General features: G+C 46.5%; 1 protein-coding gene across 3 annotated transcripts in view; it reads left to right on the forward strand.

Moving 5' to 3' along the window:
- The window catches only part of MYH11 (myosin heavy chain 11), a 127,957-nt gene that overhangs the window by 61,617 nt on the left and 47,445 nt on the right, over positions 1-18,895 (forward strand). For 2 of the 3 annotated variants that reach the window (XM_044935707.2, XM_006050072.4), the window contains exons 6-10: positions 362-382; positions 2,584-2,676; positions 3,629-3,692; positions 7,036-7,134; positions 10,636-10,779. In XM_044935707.2, coding sequence (XP_044791642.1) covers positions 362-382; positions 2,584-2,676; positions 3,629-3,692; positions 7,036-7,134; positions 10,636-10,779 — 421 coding nt within the window. The remainder of the gene's footprint in view (positions 1-361; positions 383-2,583; positions 2,677-3,628; positions 3,693-7,035; positions 7,135-10,635; positions 10,780-18,895) is intronic. The other variant, XM_044935706.2, reaches the window with a different exon arrangement.

Below are 18,895 nucleotides of genomic sequence, written 5' to 3' on the forward strand. Positions count from 1 at the left end.
AGGAAGAAATAATACTAATGACAGATCTTTGTCAAGTGCCTACTATGTGCCAAACACTTTTTTTCTTCTGCGTGTGAGAAGGTATCTCAGCATCTCGTCGGATACAGTTTTAAAGAGCGCGCTTTGGTCCCAGCAATTTTAAAAAACCTTTGAAAATGTCTGAATCTCTTAAGAAATTAGAAAAGAAAGCAAGTAAAGCAGAAAGGAAATTGAATCCAAGAAAAGCTTCTGATTTTCTCAGTTGGAGGCTCTTGGAAAATCCGGGCTGTCTTGGGCGGGGTGGGGATTGAAATCGTATATTCTCCAGACCCTGATGTAAATAACACTGACGTTTGTTTTATACTGTATTGTCCAACCACAGCAAGGCCCATCTTTTGCCTACGTGAGTAACTGAGAGTGTTTTCCTGGTGTGGACGGGAGGCACGGAGTGTATTTAGATGTGCATGCCCCTGTTGCACCCACTGAGCCCGGTAGCCGATGGAAGACTGGGCTAGATCCCCGAACCTACAAACTCACTGAAATACCGTCCTGCGGGTGTCCGATGCCACCCGGCGGGGTGGGGCATTTGGGCGCATCGCCACCCGCAGGACTCCCACCGGAAACCCCAGGGTTGTCCTCTAGCCTGGAATGGATTTTCCCCAGTTCAGAATGAACGTCACTTTACCCTTCTCACCAAGGTATCCACCACTGGGGTATCCCTGATTGGAAGGCCCTGGAGATGTCTGTCCCGTCTGGTTGAGCTTTTGAGGACCTTGTGGCCCTGAAGCTTTCCTGGCTTGACTGACAGTCAGTTAATGGCACTGCTGTGGCATGCCTTTGTCTCCCCTCCCTGCCATCATCCCTACATTCCTCCCCTGAGGCCTGTTCCCTGTGCACTGGTGTGTCTTCCTCTGCATGTGTGTGCAGTGCGTGTCTGTCTTTGCATGCCGGTTGCTTGACCCAAGGCTCCAGAAACGGAAGTCCTGGGGTTCACGATGCAGTAGCTTGGGTGGCATGGTAAGGCCCCAGCTATGCGACACCCAACCAGGCCCTGCTCAAACCTCTGCATATACAAACTCATCTCTTAACACAGAGCTTGGGGGCTGGTGTACGGGTCCCAGCCTGGAAGAGACCCTGAGATCAAGAGGTCCTAGCGTGTCCTAGGGTCACACTCAGTCCATCTTAGTTAGACGGGGGGCGGCAGCATCATGAGTGCATCAGAAGGAGAATCAGGCTTCTTCTTTGGGATTTGCTCCTGTGTGACTTTGGCCAAGTCGCTTAACTTCTTTGGGTCACTGTCTCATCCTCCATAAAATGAGTGGTTTGGATCAGATCTCCTGAGAAGGATCTTTTGACCCCACCAGCTGGAACTCCCATTCTAGAAAGGGGACTTTCTCGGGGGATACTGAGACCCCAAGTTTGTGTTGACAAAAGTGACCCCTTTAGTCTTCTCCCCTCTAGTCAAGCAAAGCCCTCCTTGTAAATTTCCACCATTCCCAATCATGGGGATTCCAGTGTGGCTGCGATTTTCACAGAGATGACAGTTCCTGTCCATCTTCTTTGGGATCTGCAAAGGAGGGCTTGTGTGACTAATAAACACAGAAATAAACAGTGGCTTCTTGTTCTGTTCCTTGTCACCCACGGTGCCCCCCTGGTACACAGCAGAGGGGAGAAAGCCATGCACTCACCTTCTCTTTCTAGAATGTTTCCCAGGTTCTTTTTAGCCTAGTCCAGCTGCCCTGAAAAAAAAAAGGGGGGGGGCAGCGGGGAAACCAGCAGAGAAAACAGGAGAAAACCCCTAGGACCCACACTTCTCAGCCTGGCCTGTAGGAGGAGCTGTCGGGAGAGCCGCTGGGCCAGTCTGCAGCTGCCGTGTTGCGGGGCTAGGCAAAGAGCAGCTCATTGCTTCCTGGCATGATTTACCTCGTTGGCCCTTTCCTGCCACAATTAATCACGTGACCGCGTTTGTGCACAGGAGCCCCCTTAGAGGGGGCCAGTGGGCTGTGTACAGTCTCAGCTGCATTTAACCCGATGAATGGAGCTCAGGCAACCCGCTTTGAGGCTTTGTTCTGCGGTTGGTTCAAAGTATTCCTGGTGGGTTTTGTGCATTCCTTATTTGTCTTCCCTAGGAGACTTCAGAAAACTGGTCCTGAGACAGGAAAAGGTGCAACTTTAAAAAATGCCCTAAAGCCTTCATAAGTGTTGTAGCGGTCTAGCTTGAAGAGGCTGCTTGTCAAACATGAGCAGCAGCAGGACTGCCACGTGCAGCGGGGCAGGTTGTGCCCTGCACAATTCCATGGATTCACTATGATGTCAAGGACATCCCAGGGTTGTCAGTGCCAGAGTCCAGCGTGTCCCGTAGATGAGCAGGCCCTATCTTCTAGGGGACAGGTGTCGCGGCTGTAACAGAGCTCATCCATTTGTTTCTCTTCTGAAATCCTCGAGTAAATCTGGACGTTAGCACTGGGGTCTCAGAATGGATAGGTAATAGGACAGGAGAGAACCCGTGGGTCAAGGGCAGAGTTTTTTGACAACCTCTGTCCAGGGCAGAACTGTCACTGCCTGCATCACTTTCTCTAATAACTGCGTGTGAATGAATTTTAGGGTGAGCTGGAGAAGCAGCTTCTACAAGCAAACCCCATCCTGGAGGCCTTTGGCAATGCCAAAACGGTCAAGAACGACAACTCCTCCCGATTCGTAAGTGGTGAAGCTACATGAGTTTTCTGGAAAGGGCTCAGGTCCCCTGGTGTCCCCTCCTGCCTGAGAACGCAGAGTGCGTGTGTGTGCACAGGGCACCTGAGGCTTAAGGGATGGAGGTGTGTGTTGCATTTCGCTCTGTGACTCCAGTCCTGTCTTAAACTTACCACCCTTTGGGTGTTCCAGCCACTCACTCCCTCATTCATTCATTCACTATTCATGCAACGAATATTCATTGAGCGCCTGCTGTATACTCGGCTCCCTGTTAGAATTTGACATTCATAATTCATTCAGTAAACATTTACTGAGCATTGAGCACCTAATATACAAGTGCTAGACACTTGTATACAATACTCATTCATTTATTCAGCAAAACATGCATTGAGCACCTACTGTATACCAAGAACATGCAAGTTTCAACACATTTGTTAAGCACTCGCTGTATACATCCATACAGGCATTTTTACACACATCATTCTCTCTCTTCATTTATTTGGATCATTTTTATTAGTACCTACTGTATACCAGACCTTGAACTGGACTCAGAATCACAGCAAACAATTCAGATGTGGTTCCAGCCTTCACAAAGGCTAATAGTCAGTGAGACAGAACTTCCCACACCGGCTTTCCCAGGCTTCATGGGCCCCTCTCCTTTCTCACTTGAGCCTAATGGGGTCAGGGGAACCCTGAACTTGGGTGGTTGATGATACTTAGACAATAACCATTTTGTTGTACAGAAGAAGTGGGACCTCCATAGGAGACTCAGAAAGATAATTTCATGAAGAAATTTATAGGAAAGATTGTATCTGAATTCCATTAATGAGGGGGACCATACTGATTTGTGGGTGCCCCTCTGAATGCTCCCTTACTTCTCTCCCCCTACTTTCCTGCAGCATGGGGTTGAGGGACGAGGCTGGGGACCCCACTGTGAACTGTGTTTTCCTGTTGGCAGGGCAAATTCATCCGCATCAACTTCGATGTCACGGGTTACATCGTGGGAGCCAACATTGAGACGTGTATCCTTTGCTGAGCCTGGGCCACCTGGGATCCCCATCCCTGGCACCACCCACCTCCTGCCCAGAGCCCCAGGGGACCTGAAAGGCACAAGAGCCATCTCTCTCTCCAGCACTTGGGTGCCATCCAGAACAACTCTTCCCTGGTTGTCTTCGCTGAAGAACAAGCCTTGTAGTGTGGTGGTCCCTTGGTTTGGGGACCTCAAGAAGCCTGTATTTGATTCTGGGTGGATCTCTCCCTAGCTGAGTGATCTTGCGCTAGTTACTCAACTTCTCTGTGCCTCATCAGTGAAATGGGGATGCTAATAATACCTGCCTCAAGTGAACTGATTCATGTAATGCTTTTAGAGGACTTCCCTGGTGGCTCAATGGTAAAGAATCCACCTGCAAGGCAGGAGACATAGGTTTGATCCCTGGGTCAGGAAGATCTCCTGGAGAAGGGAATGGCAACGCACTCCAGTCTTCTTGCCTGGAGAATCCCATGCACAGAGGAGCCTGGCGGGCTACAGTCCATGGGGTTGCAAAAGAGTTGGACAAGACTGAGCAGCTAACACACTAAAGCTTTTAGAATCATGACAGAATAAGGGCTAGTTAAGTATTGGCTAGAGCTTCCTTGGTGGCTCAGATGGCGAAGAATTTTGCCTGCAATGCAAGAGAACTGGGTTTGATTTCTGGGTCGGAAAGATCCCCTGGAGAAGGAAATGACAACCCACTCATCCACAAATACTTCACTTCATCCTTAACGAGCCAGGGTTCAAGGCCAAGCCCAGACCCCTTGTCCTTCTTAGGAACAGAGCAGCTCCAGCCCACAAATAGGATGTCAGTGGAAATAGAACTTTCCCAGAGGAACAGCCTGCTTCTGGCAAAGCAAACCGAAAGCTGTTTCTGTAAATCTAAGGAATCAGAATTCCACCAGCCCACCAGTGCCCACTCATGCATCCCAGTGGGGGCTCAGGGTATGGCTGGGGTCACCTGACCGTGCACCGTCCCCACCTCCCCAGAGTTGGGCCAGGACTAAATGAGATACAGCAGAACATATACTAGTCTCCAGTGGGGGATAAAGAGACCATGAAGAGCCTTATGTAGGCTCAGAACAGGTATGGCCACCAGCTGAGTTCAGTTTTCTGAAGTTTCTGGATTTGGGAATTACAGATGAGTTTGTGGCCCTAGCCACTCCCTTCTTCCGGGGATCTTCCCAACCCAGGGATTGAACCCTGGTCCTCCTGCATTGCAAGCAGATTCTTAACCATCTGAGCCACCAAGAAAGCCCACAATTATGAGGCCTTGAGAGGAGAAATTGCCTGGAAAATCCCATGGGCAGAGGAGCCTAGTGGGCTGCAGTCCATGGGGTCGCTAGAGTCAGACACGACTGAGCAACTTCACTTTCACTTTTCACTTTCCTGCATTGGAGAAGGAAATGGCAACCCACTCCAGTGTTCTTGCCTGGAGAATCCCAGGGACAGGGGAGCCTGGTGGGCTGCCGTCTATGGGGTCGCACAGGGTCGGACATGACTGAAGTGACTTAGCAACAGCAGCAGAGAGGAGAAATTAGTGCCCATGACCTGACATAACACAGCAGGGAGGACACGGTCTAAACCAGTGGATTTGGGGACACAGAGAAGAAATGATTATTCATTCTTCGGTGGTTAGCATCTTGGCAGATTTTGTCAAATAGAACCTGGTTCTTAATGTGTGGGAAATCCACCTGATATGACAGCCCAGCCCCCCATGTGGCTCCCACCATCCCCATGCCCCCATGGTCTCCATCCCTCCCCCAACAGCAGAACGGCTCTCCTTAGATTAATCAGTGGGTGTGTTTACAACATCCTGAGGCTCAGTTGCTAGTCAGCTGAGTCAAGGTCACTCAGCCAGCCAGAGCTGGCACCCAGGTCTCTGAAGCCCAGACCGTCGGCTGAGGTAGTTTCAGCCACTGCAAACACTTGGCTTCGCTGCTTCCTAACTGTGTCCTCCTGGGAAATGAAATGAGCCTTCCCCGAGCTTCCCTGGGCCTCGGTTTCCCCTAGATTGAAAATGCCAACAATATTCACTCTTAGTTCCTAGGATAGTTTGTGAGGTTTAAATGAGACAATGGAAAAATGGTACGGATGAACCAGGGCAGGAATAGAGATGCAGACATAAAGAATGGACATGTGGACACAGCGGGGGAGAGAGAGGGTGGGACGAAGTGGGAGACTGGGATTGACGTATACACACCACCACGTGTGAAATAGGTAGCTAATGGGAACCTGCTGTAAAACACAGGGAGCTCAGCTCCGTGCTCCGTGAAGAACTGAGGTGGGTGGGAGGTAGATCCAAGAGACAAGGGTTGTATATATACTTATCGCTGATTCATGGGGTTGCAAAGAGTCGGACATGACTGAGCGACTGAACTGAACTGATAGCTGATTCACTTCGTTGTATAGCAGAAACTAACTCCATAATGTAAAGCAATTATATTCCAAGAAAGAAAAGCGAACGAGAAAATGCATGTCAACATTTAGCACAGGGATTAACAAACCATAGAGGGTGTAATTATTTTTACTCTGTAATATCTAAAGACAGTTCACTCTACAGAAAAGAAGTTGGTGATGGTTGTTGGGGAAACGTCTCATTTCATGCCCCTGCCAGAAGTCTTCCATCCTGGAGTCTCTTGACTCCTGTCTTTTTATACTTTTTTAACCCGCTTTGTTCCCCTCACTTCTCTTTGGCACTGGGGCCAGCCAGCAGCACCTAGCAGTCTCATTTTGAATCTATGAGCCAAAACTGGAAGGTCAGCTCATGTGGACTGATGGCTTGATCTGCCTCAGCAATCAGAGTCCTCAAAACTCTCCAGGGAGCTTCTCCCGGATTCTGGAGATTTCCCCTCCAGCAGTTGATGTGCCAGAGCTTGGGGAGGAAGGTCATCTCCCTGCAGGAGAAGCACATGTGGTAACCCTGGAATTAATTCTGTGTTGTTGTTGATCAGTAGCTCAGTCATATCCAACTCTTTGTCACCCTCTAGACTGTAGCACTCCAAGCTCCCCTGTCCTTCACTATCTCCTGGAGCTTGCTCAAACTCATGTCCATTGAATTAGATGGTGGTGCCATCTAACCATCTCATGCTCTGTTGCCCCCTTCTTCTCCTGCCCTCAATCTTTCCCAATAACAGGGTATTTTCCAATGAATCAACTGTTCACATCAGGTGGCCAAAGTATGGGAGCTCCAGCTTCAGCATCTGTCCTTCCAATGAATATTCAGGGTTGATTTCCTTTGAGATTGACTGATTTGATCTCCTTGCTGTCCAAGGGATTCTCAAAAGTCTTCTCCAGCACAGCATTTCTAGAATTCTTAACTCCTCCCAAACCAGATCTGCTGGAAAAGTCACGTGCGATTCGCCAAGCCAGAGACGAGAGGACCTTCCACATCTTTTACTATCTGATTGCTGGAGCCAAGGAGAAGATGCGAAGTAAGTGATGAGCAAGGATGTGTGCTGGGAGACCTCAGCCCTCCCTTCCGTCATTTTCCAGGATTAATTGATAGCTATTAAAACAGAGTCTGAGATCCCGCCAGGGAAAGAGTTACTCATCTCTGGGCAGCATCTCCTCATCTTCTGTCAGTCATGTGCATTTACTGAGCATCTACTATGTGGCATAGCAGATGTCAGTTTCAGTTAGGCATTAAATAATTAATAAATAGACTGGATGACATCAAGTCCAAATAGACACAATCTGTGTCTTCTAGGAGGGGAGAAAGACAATTGCTAGGTACTTGCCTGGTGGCGCAGTGGATAAGAATCTGCCTGCCAGCAGGGGGCACAGGTTCGTTCCCTCATCTGGGAAGATCCCCTATGTCGTGGAGCACCTAAACCAGTGCTCCATAACAAGAGAAGCCACCACAATGAGAAGCTGGAGCATTACAACAAAGAGAAGCCCCTGCTCCCGCAACTAGAGAAAGCCCACACACAGCAGCAAAGACCCAGTACAGCCAAAAGTAAATTAAGTAAATAATTTTTAAGAGATAGTTGCCATATTTGCAAGTTTGTAAAACTTGCAGGTATTTGAGATGCATTCTGATTTCATAAGGAATTTTGTAGTGGCTCCAAGCACTTTTCGTTATACCTGTTTTGAAAGTAACTTTGAAGTGGCCTTTTTGTAGGGTAGGGTCAACTATATTTTTCTATAACGAGCCAGATGGTAAATCTCTTAGGCTCTGTAGGCCACATGGTTTTTGTCACAGCCACTGAGCTCTGCCTTTGTAAGTGCAGAAGCAGCCATAGGCAGTGCTAAACCAGTGGGCATAGCTGTATTACAGTAGAATTTTACTTACAAAAATAGGAATATGCACTATGCTGTAGTTTGCTGCTCTCTGTTGTAGGAAAAACATTTTTCACATAGAAACACGATACTGTATGCCAGACTCCAGTAGGAAAGTATATAATATGTTCTAGGCATGCAGAAGAATTCATCTTTACTAACTTAAAAGAATATATAAAATTCTGAAAAGAATATACCTGTCAATATAGCTACATGGTATGCTCTACATTATAGTAATAAGTTTAAACCCTAAATTTTAGGAGAATAGTACACGTTTTGCTTCCCATCATTTCTGTGACCTGGGGTTAGTTATTTTGCTTAGAAAATTACCAGAAGTATGTGTGGACTGGTACCTTTGCTGTGATGAGGTGTATTGTAATGTTCCACCACTAGAGGGAGCAGCATCCATGAGTTGATCTTGATACTTGGCATCTGGAGCAATTTTGGATGAAAGTGGGGGGTGGAATGGATGTTACACAATGGCAAACAGGTAAACCAGCTGCTGCAGCACAGATGCTGTGGGGTGGCCCAGAGAGAAATGTTTATATTTTTCTTCTGTCTCTGTGCCACCAAAGTCAACAGTCTGGTTGTTTGGAAACGGGTTCAAGTTTTGTGCTCTGCCTCCAGTCTTCCAGAAATCCAGCAGGGATAAGGCTAACTAAAATTCCTAGGAACCACTTGTATACTTGATGATAGGTTTGGGAAGAGGTTAGGGTTTTAGAGAGAATTGAATATTTTTAAAGATATCCTCAGTCTGGATAATGAAATCTTGGCAAAGACTCAGATCCTTGTGACTTTAATCAAGCATTTCAGTTAATCCAAAGGCTTGAGTTAACTGGCATCTTGGGTCAATTTAACCTCAACTTTATCAAGTAGCTTCCAAGTGACTTGACCCATGAAAGCCCTTTGCTTAAAAAGTAAAGCATCTTGCTGAATTCCCTCCAAAAGTATAATCAAATCCAGCCTAATTAACGATTGATCTGGAAGAGGACACTTGATATATTGGAGTTTGTCATAAATGCAAATGGTGTAAGAAAAAAGAGAATAAATTATAAATTTGAGGGAGAAAGGGATGAATAACAACAAAGGAATGTAACTACAGAATACAGCTTTGTAGAGAACAATATTTAATAAGTGTCATAAACAGAGAGTTGGCAAATGTTTTTACTAAGGGGCCAAGTAGTCCATATAGGTTTTGAGAATCGCATGGTTTTTATTGCAGCTACTCAACTCTGGATGCCATTGTAGCATGAAAGCAGCCATAGACAATAGACAAGGAAATGGGGGTGCCTGTGTTTCAATAAAACTTTATTTATAAAGACAACCAGCAGACCAGATATGCCGACCCCTGATATAAGCCTTATCTGTTATTACAGGGGCTTCCTAGTGGCAATAGTGGTAAAGAACTCGCCTGCCCATGCAGGAAACATAAGAGACATGGATTCAATCCCTGGGTCAGGAAGATCCCCTGGAGCAGGAAATAGCAACCCACTCCAGTATTCTTTGATGGAGAAGCCCATGGACAGAGAAGCTTGGAGGGCTACAGTCCATGGGGTCGCAAAGAGCTGGACATGACTGAAGTAACCTAGCATGCATTGTTGCTAGAAATAGTTTGAGAAGAGAGAGGATGTAAGAGCACTAAATCTTTTTCTATCATAGCAGGAAGTGAATGGGCAATATCTAACCCATATCCAGAGTAGTCATTAATATGATATATAAGTATAATATATAGTAAGCCTATTATACAGAGAAATAGTGATAACTACCAGGAAAAAAAACAGTTAAAAAAGATAAAAAACACTTACTGTAGGTAACTACTATAGGTAGGAGTTGGATAAAGGATGGGACAAGCAATGGTGTTTTTATTATAAAACTTTTGATAGCAATTGATTTTTTTTTCTCATAAAGTTTTTGCTAAGTTTAATGTGTTTTATAAGGATAGGACAGAATCAACTATTACACAACATATGTAGAACAAAAATCACAGTGCTAACTAGATATCCAAAAAGATATGGTAAAATCATATATGGCTAGAGAATTATTTGATTATTAGAGAAGGAACACTGGGGTGATTCAGGAACAAATGCTGATGAAGGTTGCAAAACAAGGGTGCCTTTCTCCTTCCTTGGGATGCTCGTGAGGTTCCTGTCAAATTCTATCCTACCAGTGATGACAAGAAGCTGCAAGTTGCATTTCTCAGGCTGTTAGTACCAGCTTCATATCTGTAGCTCAGTCACTGATATTTAAAATCTGTGTGCATGTTTAATTTTTATAAAAGTTTAATAAATGGATGAATAAATATTAATCTAACTTTTCGGACAGCTTTGTTCCTAAAGGCAAGATGCCTTTGGGAGACTGAGCTAAAGATGTCCCTTCCTCTGAGTAGATGCCACCGTCCTGGCTAAGGAAGTGGGGCCAAGGCTGGATTTCAGTTGCCAGGCACCCTGGGGCAGTGCACGAGCTTCACCACTGTATGAGGCGGGTGATGGCTAATGATCACTTCTATGCAGTGAAACAGAGAGAAGCTTTCAACTGTCCAAGTCTCGAGAAAGGGAAAGAAATTATGATGGACCAGACCCTTTATCAGGTCCCTGTCTCCTGTTCAAAGTGGAAGTGTCTTTCCTGACCACCCCCCCATCTTCCTCTCCTTTTAGATGACTTGCTTTTGGAAGGCTTCAACAACTACACATTCCTCTCCAATGGCTTTGTGCCCATCCCGGCCGCCCAGGATGATGAGATGTTCAATGAAACCGTGGAGGCCATGGCCATCATGGGGTTCACTGAGGAGGAGCAGCTGTGTAAGTCTTTTCACCTTGGGGAGGGTGCTGGCCAGGAGACCCGCTCTGGGTTCCTGCTCTGGGTACTGACCCCAAAAATGCTTTATCAAAAGTCCAGGCTCTTGTTCAACTTGTCCAAAAGAATTTGGGCAAAAAACATGAGGTACTAAGGAAAAAAAGAAATGAACACACACACACACACACTGAGGCTGAGGAGCAAAGGGAGCAGCGAAGCAGTTTATTTAGGGCAGAATCGAAAGTTACACACTCAACACAGAGTGTAGGTGTCCTTGCAAATGAGGGGTGCCCTTCAGGGGTTTTTTTGATCCCCCTTTTATTTTTAGCCCTTTAAATAGGTGGGTCTTTTTGATTAAGGGTGGGATATTCATTGAGGGAAAGGTAGAAGTGTGGCCTGGATTGCATCCATAGCATTGGTCCCTGGTCTTGAGCATTTGTCTCTTGAAGCCACTGCACACGACTCCAAGAGCTGTATTCCCTTAAGTTTTCCTTTGCTAGTCAGGCTCCACACATGGAAGGTCATATAGGGTCACTGGCAACCCCTGCACTTTCACTGCATTTCCTCCTCGGTTTTCTTGGTCAGAGTTTCTTGCTCATAGTTACAGAGTTTCTGTGCTAATGCCATTCCTCCATGAATCATGGCCTGATTAAGTGCAAAACAGGGAGGTGGCTTTGCCTTCCACCTGATGTCTGTGTATGAGGAGACCTTCCTTGGGCCCAGCCCTGCCTTTCCTGCCTCAGTACCACTGGAATAAGTTAGGGACTTTTCTTTGGTCGGGACAGATTTCTGCTCTCTGAATTCCCCACTCAAAAAAAAAGGAAAAGAAGGAAAATTAGTATTACTTTACTTGGCTTTTTGCTGTCTTAGAAAACTGGCTACGTTAGGCCTCTTTTGGCCACAGCTGACCAAATTGGCTTAAGCAAAAAGTAAAATGATTCATTCATGTATCTTGAAAATTCAGGGATACTGGCTTCATGAACAGCAAATTCCTGGGACTCTAAGAATGTCTTTGGAACTTGGTATCTCAGTAACCTTGTCTTTAAGTAGGTGATAGTTTCTGGGCAACAAAATGGCTGTTGCGGCTGCAGCCCTTACATCCATTGGGTTTATGTCCAGGAGAAATGAGCAGAGTGGATTCCTTGCCTGAGTCCCTTAATGAAGTCTCATTGCCCAGGTTGACATGCATAATCCTGAACTACTCACAATGAGCCAGGGCTGTAGAAAGCTCTATTACATCTCTTTGTTATGGTCTCTATTCCATTCTTGAAGCTGGAGGTAGAGAGGTTATTGGCCTCATCAAGAATAGGTAGGTGGAGGGGAGGGGAAGTAATTGCAGCATTGGGTGTACTTGGGTTCTTCCTGGAAAGGCAGTTCTGGCGATGGGTCAGTATTGATCAATATCATCGTACTAATGACCAAGAAACACGTTTGGTCCTCAGACTAGGAAAGCTCATAGAGACGTTCCTGGTTTCCATACTGTGCGAGAAACACGTTTCCTTCTGAATTAGATATGCCTTAATATTTAAGATTAATCTCTTTGGGAAACACCAGGACAAGATTGTGGAAATTTTCCCTTTCTTGCCATGTTCGCACCTTCTTTGAAGCCCCAGAATGAGGGCTACAGTTGCCAAAATGCAGGGCAACTGCATTTTGCAGGACAGGCAGCTCCTCCAGAGATAACTTGGGGCTGAAAAAAAGAAGATTCCATGAGTCAGATAACAGATGGTGGGCCTTTGTGGCTTTTGGCTGGGATCCCACTTCAGAATCCAGTGCTTATAGCATCCCTTCCTGAATGACATCGGCTCTCCAAGAATGATTCATTTTATTTGGAACATGAGTTAATTTTACTTCTAATCTTTGCTTTTAGAAAAATGCAGCTGTTGACTAAGTACTTGCTTTGGGCCAGGTATTTGGTAAACTTCCCCTTTTAAAAAACGTACCAAAAATATACCAGAATGTTCAGTTTTGTGTACGTAATAAAAAACTGGAACAAACTAAAATATTAACTGATAGAAGATTTATTCAGTTATTGTTTGACCTTATGAAAGAGAACAATGGGTCCTTTCAGACATTACCTTATGTGGAAATGCTTCTAATATATTTAAAGTGAAGACATCAGGGGACAAAACCGCCTGCTAAGTGCTTTATGCACATTATTTAATGTTGCAACAACCCTAGGAGATGACTGGTGTTACTGCAGCTTGCAGATGATGAAACTGAGGCACAGAGAAGCAAAGACACACACAGAAGAGACACACAGAAGAGACACACAGCAAGGCACCGATGGGCTGGGACTCATTCTTGGGTCTCATGGAATCCCAAACCCCACTTTATGATGTGCTGTGCTCTGTTTTTGTATGTGGGAAGGTGGGTTTTGTTCTATAAATTAAAAAAAAAGTCTATGTCAGAACCAAGGTATGGAAACCAAGGTTAGAAGGAACCCAGAATGTTCTACAATGTGGAGTCATTTTTTAGATGATAAGTGATGCAGAAACCCACCATGAGGTGGTGGTCCCTTCTCTAGTCCTTTTCCGTCCGTCTGATGACCTTCACAGAGAGGAGCAGTTTGGCATCTACTCGGTCTTCATCCCCTCCCTGGCACTTGCTCATCACCCTTTTAACCTTGGAGAGCAGACCCCACATTGAGCACCCTGGGCAGATCCCAGCCTCTTGCTAGCATTTGATAGTATGATTTATTTTCCATGTATTTATTTTAATCGTGGTCATCTATTTATGGCAAGAAAAGCTGATTTTTTCACTTAAGATAAAATAAATCATAGGAGAGAGAAGTGAGATTGTAAAGGAAAGTGCTGAGTATCAGAGCACTGGAGAAGGAAATGGCAACCCACTCCAGTATTCTTATCTGGAGAATTCCATGGACAGAGGAGCCTGGCGGGCTACAGTCCATGGGGTCACAAAAGCCTGGGACACGACAGCACCTGAGCACACAGGCAGAAAACCTACCTAGTCACGTGAAAGCAAATAAATAAATAATAGAGCAGATGGTATGTCTGCAGCATGCTGTGTGCGCACTAAGTCACTTCAGTCCCGTGTGGCTCTTGAGACCCCATGCACTGTAGCTCGCCAGGCTCCTCTGTCCATGGGACTCTCCAGGCAAGAATACTAGAGTGGGTTGCCATTTCCTTCTCCAGGGAATCTTCCCGACCCAGAGATCAAACCCACGTCTCGTACATCTCCTACAATGGGACTGTGGAAATCTCCCCTCTGCATAAAAATATTCAGTCAGTAATGATACAGGTGAAACCTGAAGCGGCATCAACGGTGAATGACTGACACCTGGAAACAGATCTAGACAGTCTCTGGGAGGATCTCTGGGCGGGGGTGCTGGAGTTAGCGGCTGGGAGTTCATGTCCTGGCTGGGTTATTAGCAGCTGTGTGAACTCCCAGCATCTAACTCCAGAGCCCGTGCCCCCGGATCCTCCCAGAGACTGTCTAGATCCATTTCCAGTGTCAGTCATTTACAATTGATGCCGCTTCAAGTTTCATCTATATCATCACTGATTGAATATTTTTACACAAAGGGTAGATTTCCACAGTCCCAGTGTAGGAGACGTATGTCTCCACCTGCCTGCATTGGCAGGCGGGTTCTTTACCTCTAGAGTCACCTGGGAAGCCCTGGTATGCCTATAGAGCAAGCGGTAAGATGAGGGTGAGGACTTCCCTGGTGGTCCAGGGGCTAAGACTCCATGCTTCCCGTGCCGGGGGCCAGGGTTCGATCCCTGGTCCAGGAACTAAAGCCACAGGCTGCAACTAGGAGTTTGCTTACCACAACTAAAGATCCCGCATGCTGCAACAAAGATTGAAGACCCTGTGTGCCACAGCTCAGACCCGGACAGCCAAAATAAATAATAAAAAATATATACATATAATTTAAAAATTAAAAAAGAAAAGATGAGGGTGTTCAGGGCCTACTGTGGTGGTTCAGTGGCTAAGACTCCACGCTCTCAATGCAGGGGAACGGAGTTTGATCCCCCGTCAAGGAACTAGTTCCCACATGCCACAGCTAAGAGTTTGCATGCTGGTTCTGCATGCCTCAGCTAAAGATCCTTCATGCCATAACTAAAAAAAAAATCCAGCATGCTGAAATGAAGATTGAAGATCCCGCACTCTGTAACTAAGACCCAGTACAGCCAAATAAGTAAATGAATTAAAATAAATAAATATTTTTTAAAAAAATGAGAGTGGACAAATGACTGATGCCCGTGGGGCATGGACTTAGGCCATTGTGTATTCCAACCCTGATTATAAATCTAGGGCTGCTCCCAACTCTCCCTAAAAGGGTCAGAGGAAAATGGGGAGCTGAGCCCTGGAGCTGCGTGAGGGCCCAGGTGACCAGTCTCCTCTGGCTCCTGGACCTTAGCAAGAGAGCAGTACTTGCCCCAGGTTGCACAGAGAGCTGGCAGCAGTGTAAGACCATCGTAATCATGATGACATCATAGCAACTGCTGCTTATTGAGCACTGTCTGGGTTTAGGTGCTGTGTGCTGTGCTGTGGTAGCCGCTCAGTCGTGTCCAACTCTTTGCAATCCCAAGGACTGTAGCCCGCCAGGCTCCTCTGTCCATGGAGATTCTCCAGGCAAAAATACTGGAGTGGGTTGCCATGCCCTCCTCCAGGGGATCTTCCCAACCCAGGGATCGAACCCAGGTCTCCCGCATTGCAGGCAAATTCTTTACCAGCTGAGCTACCAGGGAAATCCCTGGGTTTAGGTACTATGCATTTAACCCTCATGACAGTCCTATGAAGTAGGTGTTTTTATGGGCCTTCAGGTGGCAAAGTGGGGGCCCAGAGAGGCTAATACCTGACTCCAAGTCACACAGCTGCTAATAACACAGCCAGGGTGTGAACTCCCAGCAGCTAACTCCAGCGTTTCTGCCCTCAGATCCTCCCTGAGGCTATCTAGGTCCATTTTCAGATGTCAGTCATTCACAGTTGATGCTGCTTCTGGGTTCCACCTATATCACCATTGAATGAATATTTTTATACAGAAAGTAGATTTCCACAGTTCCATCCACTCTGGACTTTGTCCTAAACAACAGTTTCTGTAAAATCACCAAGTGTATGTCCTGGTTATACTATTTCAAATAAATTAGTAGAAGTCCCTAACTATTGAAATGTTTTAAAAGTTTCCTGCGCTCTAAGTTGCTTCAGTCATGTCTGACTCTTTGCAACTCCATGGACTGCAGCCTGCCAGGCTCCTTGGTCCATGGGATTTCTCAGGCAAGGATACTGGAGTAGGATGCCATTTCCTACTCCAAGGGGTATTCCCAACCCAGAGATCGAACCCGTGTCTCTTAACATCTCCTGCTTTGGTGGGTGGGTCACCCTCTGTACATACTGTGTACAGGTGGTGCATCTGTTACATGTTGAGAAACCTGTTTCCTGCTTCTCAGTAGTAAGGGTGGCATATTAGTCTCCTGTAATTGTTGTAACAAGTGACCCCTGCTTGGTGGCTTAAAACAGCAGGAATTTATTCTCTCATGGTTCTAGAGGCCAGGAGTCTGAAACCAAGGTGTGGCCAGGGGTGGTTCCTTCCAGGGGTTCTGAGGGAGAATCCATCCCAGGTCAGTCATCTGTCTTCTGTGGCTGCCAGCAGTCCTTGGCTTGTAGACGCATCACCCCAATCTGCCTTCTTCTTCATGCTTCTTCTGCTCTGTGTGACTTCTGTCTGTTATCAGCTCACTTGTGGTTGGATTTAGCACCAGTTTAATTTAGTGTTAGTCTCTCAGTCATTTCCAACTCTTTGTGACCCCATAGACTATAACCTTCCAGGCTCCTCTGTCCATGGGATTTCCCAGGCAAGAATATTGGAGTGGGTTGCCATCCCCTTCTCCAGGGATTGGACTCAGGTCTCCTGCATTTAAGGCCCACCAGTTTAATCTAGGGACTTCTCAGGTGGTGCTGATGGTAAAGAATCCAGCTGCCAATGCAGGAGACACAGGAGATTCAAGTTTGATCCCTGGGTCGGGACAATCCCCTGGAGGGAGAAATGGCAACCCACTCCAGAATTCTTGCCTGGAGAATCCCATGGACAGAAGAGCCTGATGGGCTACAGTCCATGGGGTTGCAGAGAAGGGGACATGTCTGAGCATGCGCGCACACACACACACATGCACACACACACACACACACACACACACACACACACACAGAGTTTAATCTAAGGTGATTTCATTTAATTGCCTCTGCAGGGATCTTTTTTCATGTAAGGTCACATTTGCAGGTTCTGGCTGGTCACTTCTTTGATGGCCACCAGTCACCTGCTGTTTAGTACCCACTGGGCCAGGCCTATGGCTTGCAGCATCTCTCCTGATATAAATTTCATGAAGCAGGTACTTCTGTTACTCTCTCCATTTTGCAGATGGGGAAACTGAGGCTCTGCAAGATGAAGCTAGGATTTGAACTCAGGACATCCTAACACTAGAGTACATGCTTTCAGCCACTGCCCCGGACCCCAGCCTCGCCACCCGTACCATCTGGGCAGCCCTGCCCGCTTTGCTGCTTTGTCACACACCAGCTCTTTTGACCTGGGAGTGGTGACTGCTCTTTTGTCATTTCTGTGACTGTGTTATCTACACAAGAGTGCAAACTGGCAGCACCAGAGCCCACAGAAGAGATTGACCTCCACGTTAGAGTTGTTAATTTTATTATTTATTTATTTTTAAATTTATTATTCATTTACTTGGCTGTGTTGGGTCTTAGTTGCAACACGTAGGCTCTTGGTCACAGCATGCCAGCTCTCTAGTCGTGGTGCACAGGCTTAGTTGCCCCGTGTCATGTTAGATCTTAGCTCCCCAACCAGGGATCGAACCCAAATCCTTCGCATTGCGAGGTGGATTCTTAACCTATGAACCACTAGGGAAGTCTCCAAGTTGTTAATTTTAAACTTGGGTAGATTTCACATGAAAATCTGGGTTTCGCCATCATCTTTGGAAAAAGCAGAAGCCTGGCAGCTCTGGGTTTGCCTCCCTTGTGGCCATGATTGGAGTCTCGGGTGTCGCCTTTCATACAGGGTCCCCATGCGTCCCTGCAGTCCCCATCGATCTGCTTTTCTCATTTAGACCAGGGGTTCTCAACCAGGGTTGGGGAGGGTGGCCCCCAGGGGACAACTGGCAATGTCTGGAGACAGTTTTGGTTGTCGTAACTTGGGAAAGCGTCACACTACTGACAGAGCCTGAGATGGCTAGATAGCGTTACCAACTCAATGGACAGAATTTGAGCCAAGTCTGGGAGATAGTGAAGGACCGAGAAGCCTGTCATGCTGCAGTCCGTGGGGTCGCAGAGTCGGACATGACTTAGCGACTGAACACAGAAACAGCAGTACTGACATCTAGTGGTTAGACAGCAAGGATGCAGCTAAACACCCCCCACAATCAACAATCTGGGCCCAAAATTCACTAGTGCTGAGAAATCCTGGGTTTCACTACTTACAACGCAGGCATTTCAGCAATCCCTCATTTAGACTTTCAGTTTAAGAACTGTGAGTATTGCACCTGATGGTTTACAGAGCCCCTTCCTAGATGTTATTAAAGAAACTGCCTCAGCTGCTTCCTTTTGACAGAAACTTTGTTCACTTGAGAGGAAATTTCTCCAGTGGTGAGCGGGAGCATATGGGTGGGTGGTCCTGAGCTGGGCCAGGGTCCCTAACGTGTGAGCACAATTGTAGTAAAGCTTTATTGTGACCCCATGGACTATACAGTCCATGGAATTCTCCACGTCAGAATACTGGACTAGGTAGCTGTTCCCTTCTCCAGGGGATCCTCCCAACCCAAGGATAGAACCCAGGTCTCCCGCATTGCAGGTGGATTCTTTACCAGCTGAGCTACAAAGGAAGTCCAAGAATACTGGAGTAGGTAGCCTATCCCTTCTCCAGAGGATCTTCCCAACCCAGGAATCAAACTGGGGTCTCCCACATTGCAGGCGGATTCTTTACCAACTGAGCTATCAGGGAAGCCCAAAAGGTTCCAAAACCCGCCCCACAAAAAGATTGTCATCCCTAATTTGGCCTGAGGAATCAGAGTAGACTGGAATCTCTATGTTTTGTTCTTGAAACAGTGATTTCTTCTTGGAAATCCTGGGTGATCTGCACCTCAGGTCATC

Source organism: Bubalus bubalis, chromosome 24 (assembly GCF_019923935.1).
Source record: "Bubalus bubalis isolate 160015118507 breed Murrah chromosome 24, NDDB_SH_1, whole genome shotgun sequence".
In the NCBI taxonomy this organism is placed as follows: Eukaryota; Metazoa; Chordata; class Mammalia; order Artiodactyla; family Bovidae; genus Bubalus; species Bubalus bubalis.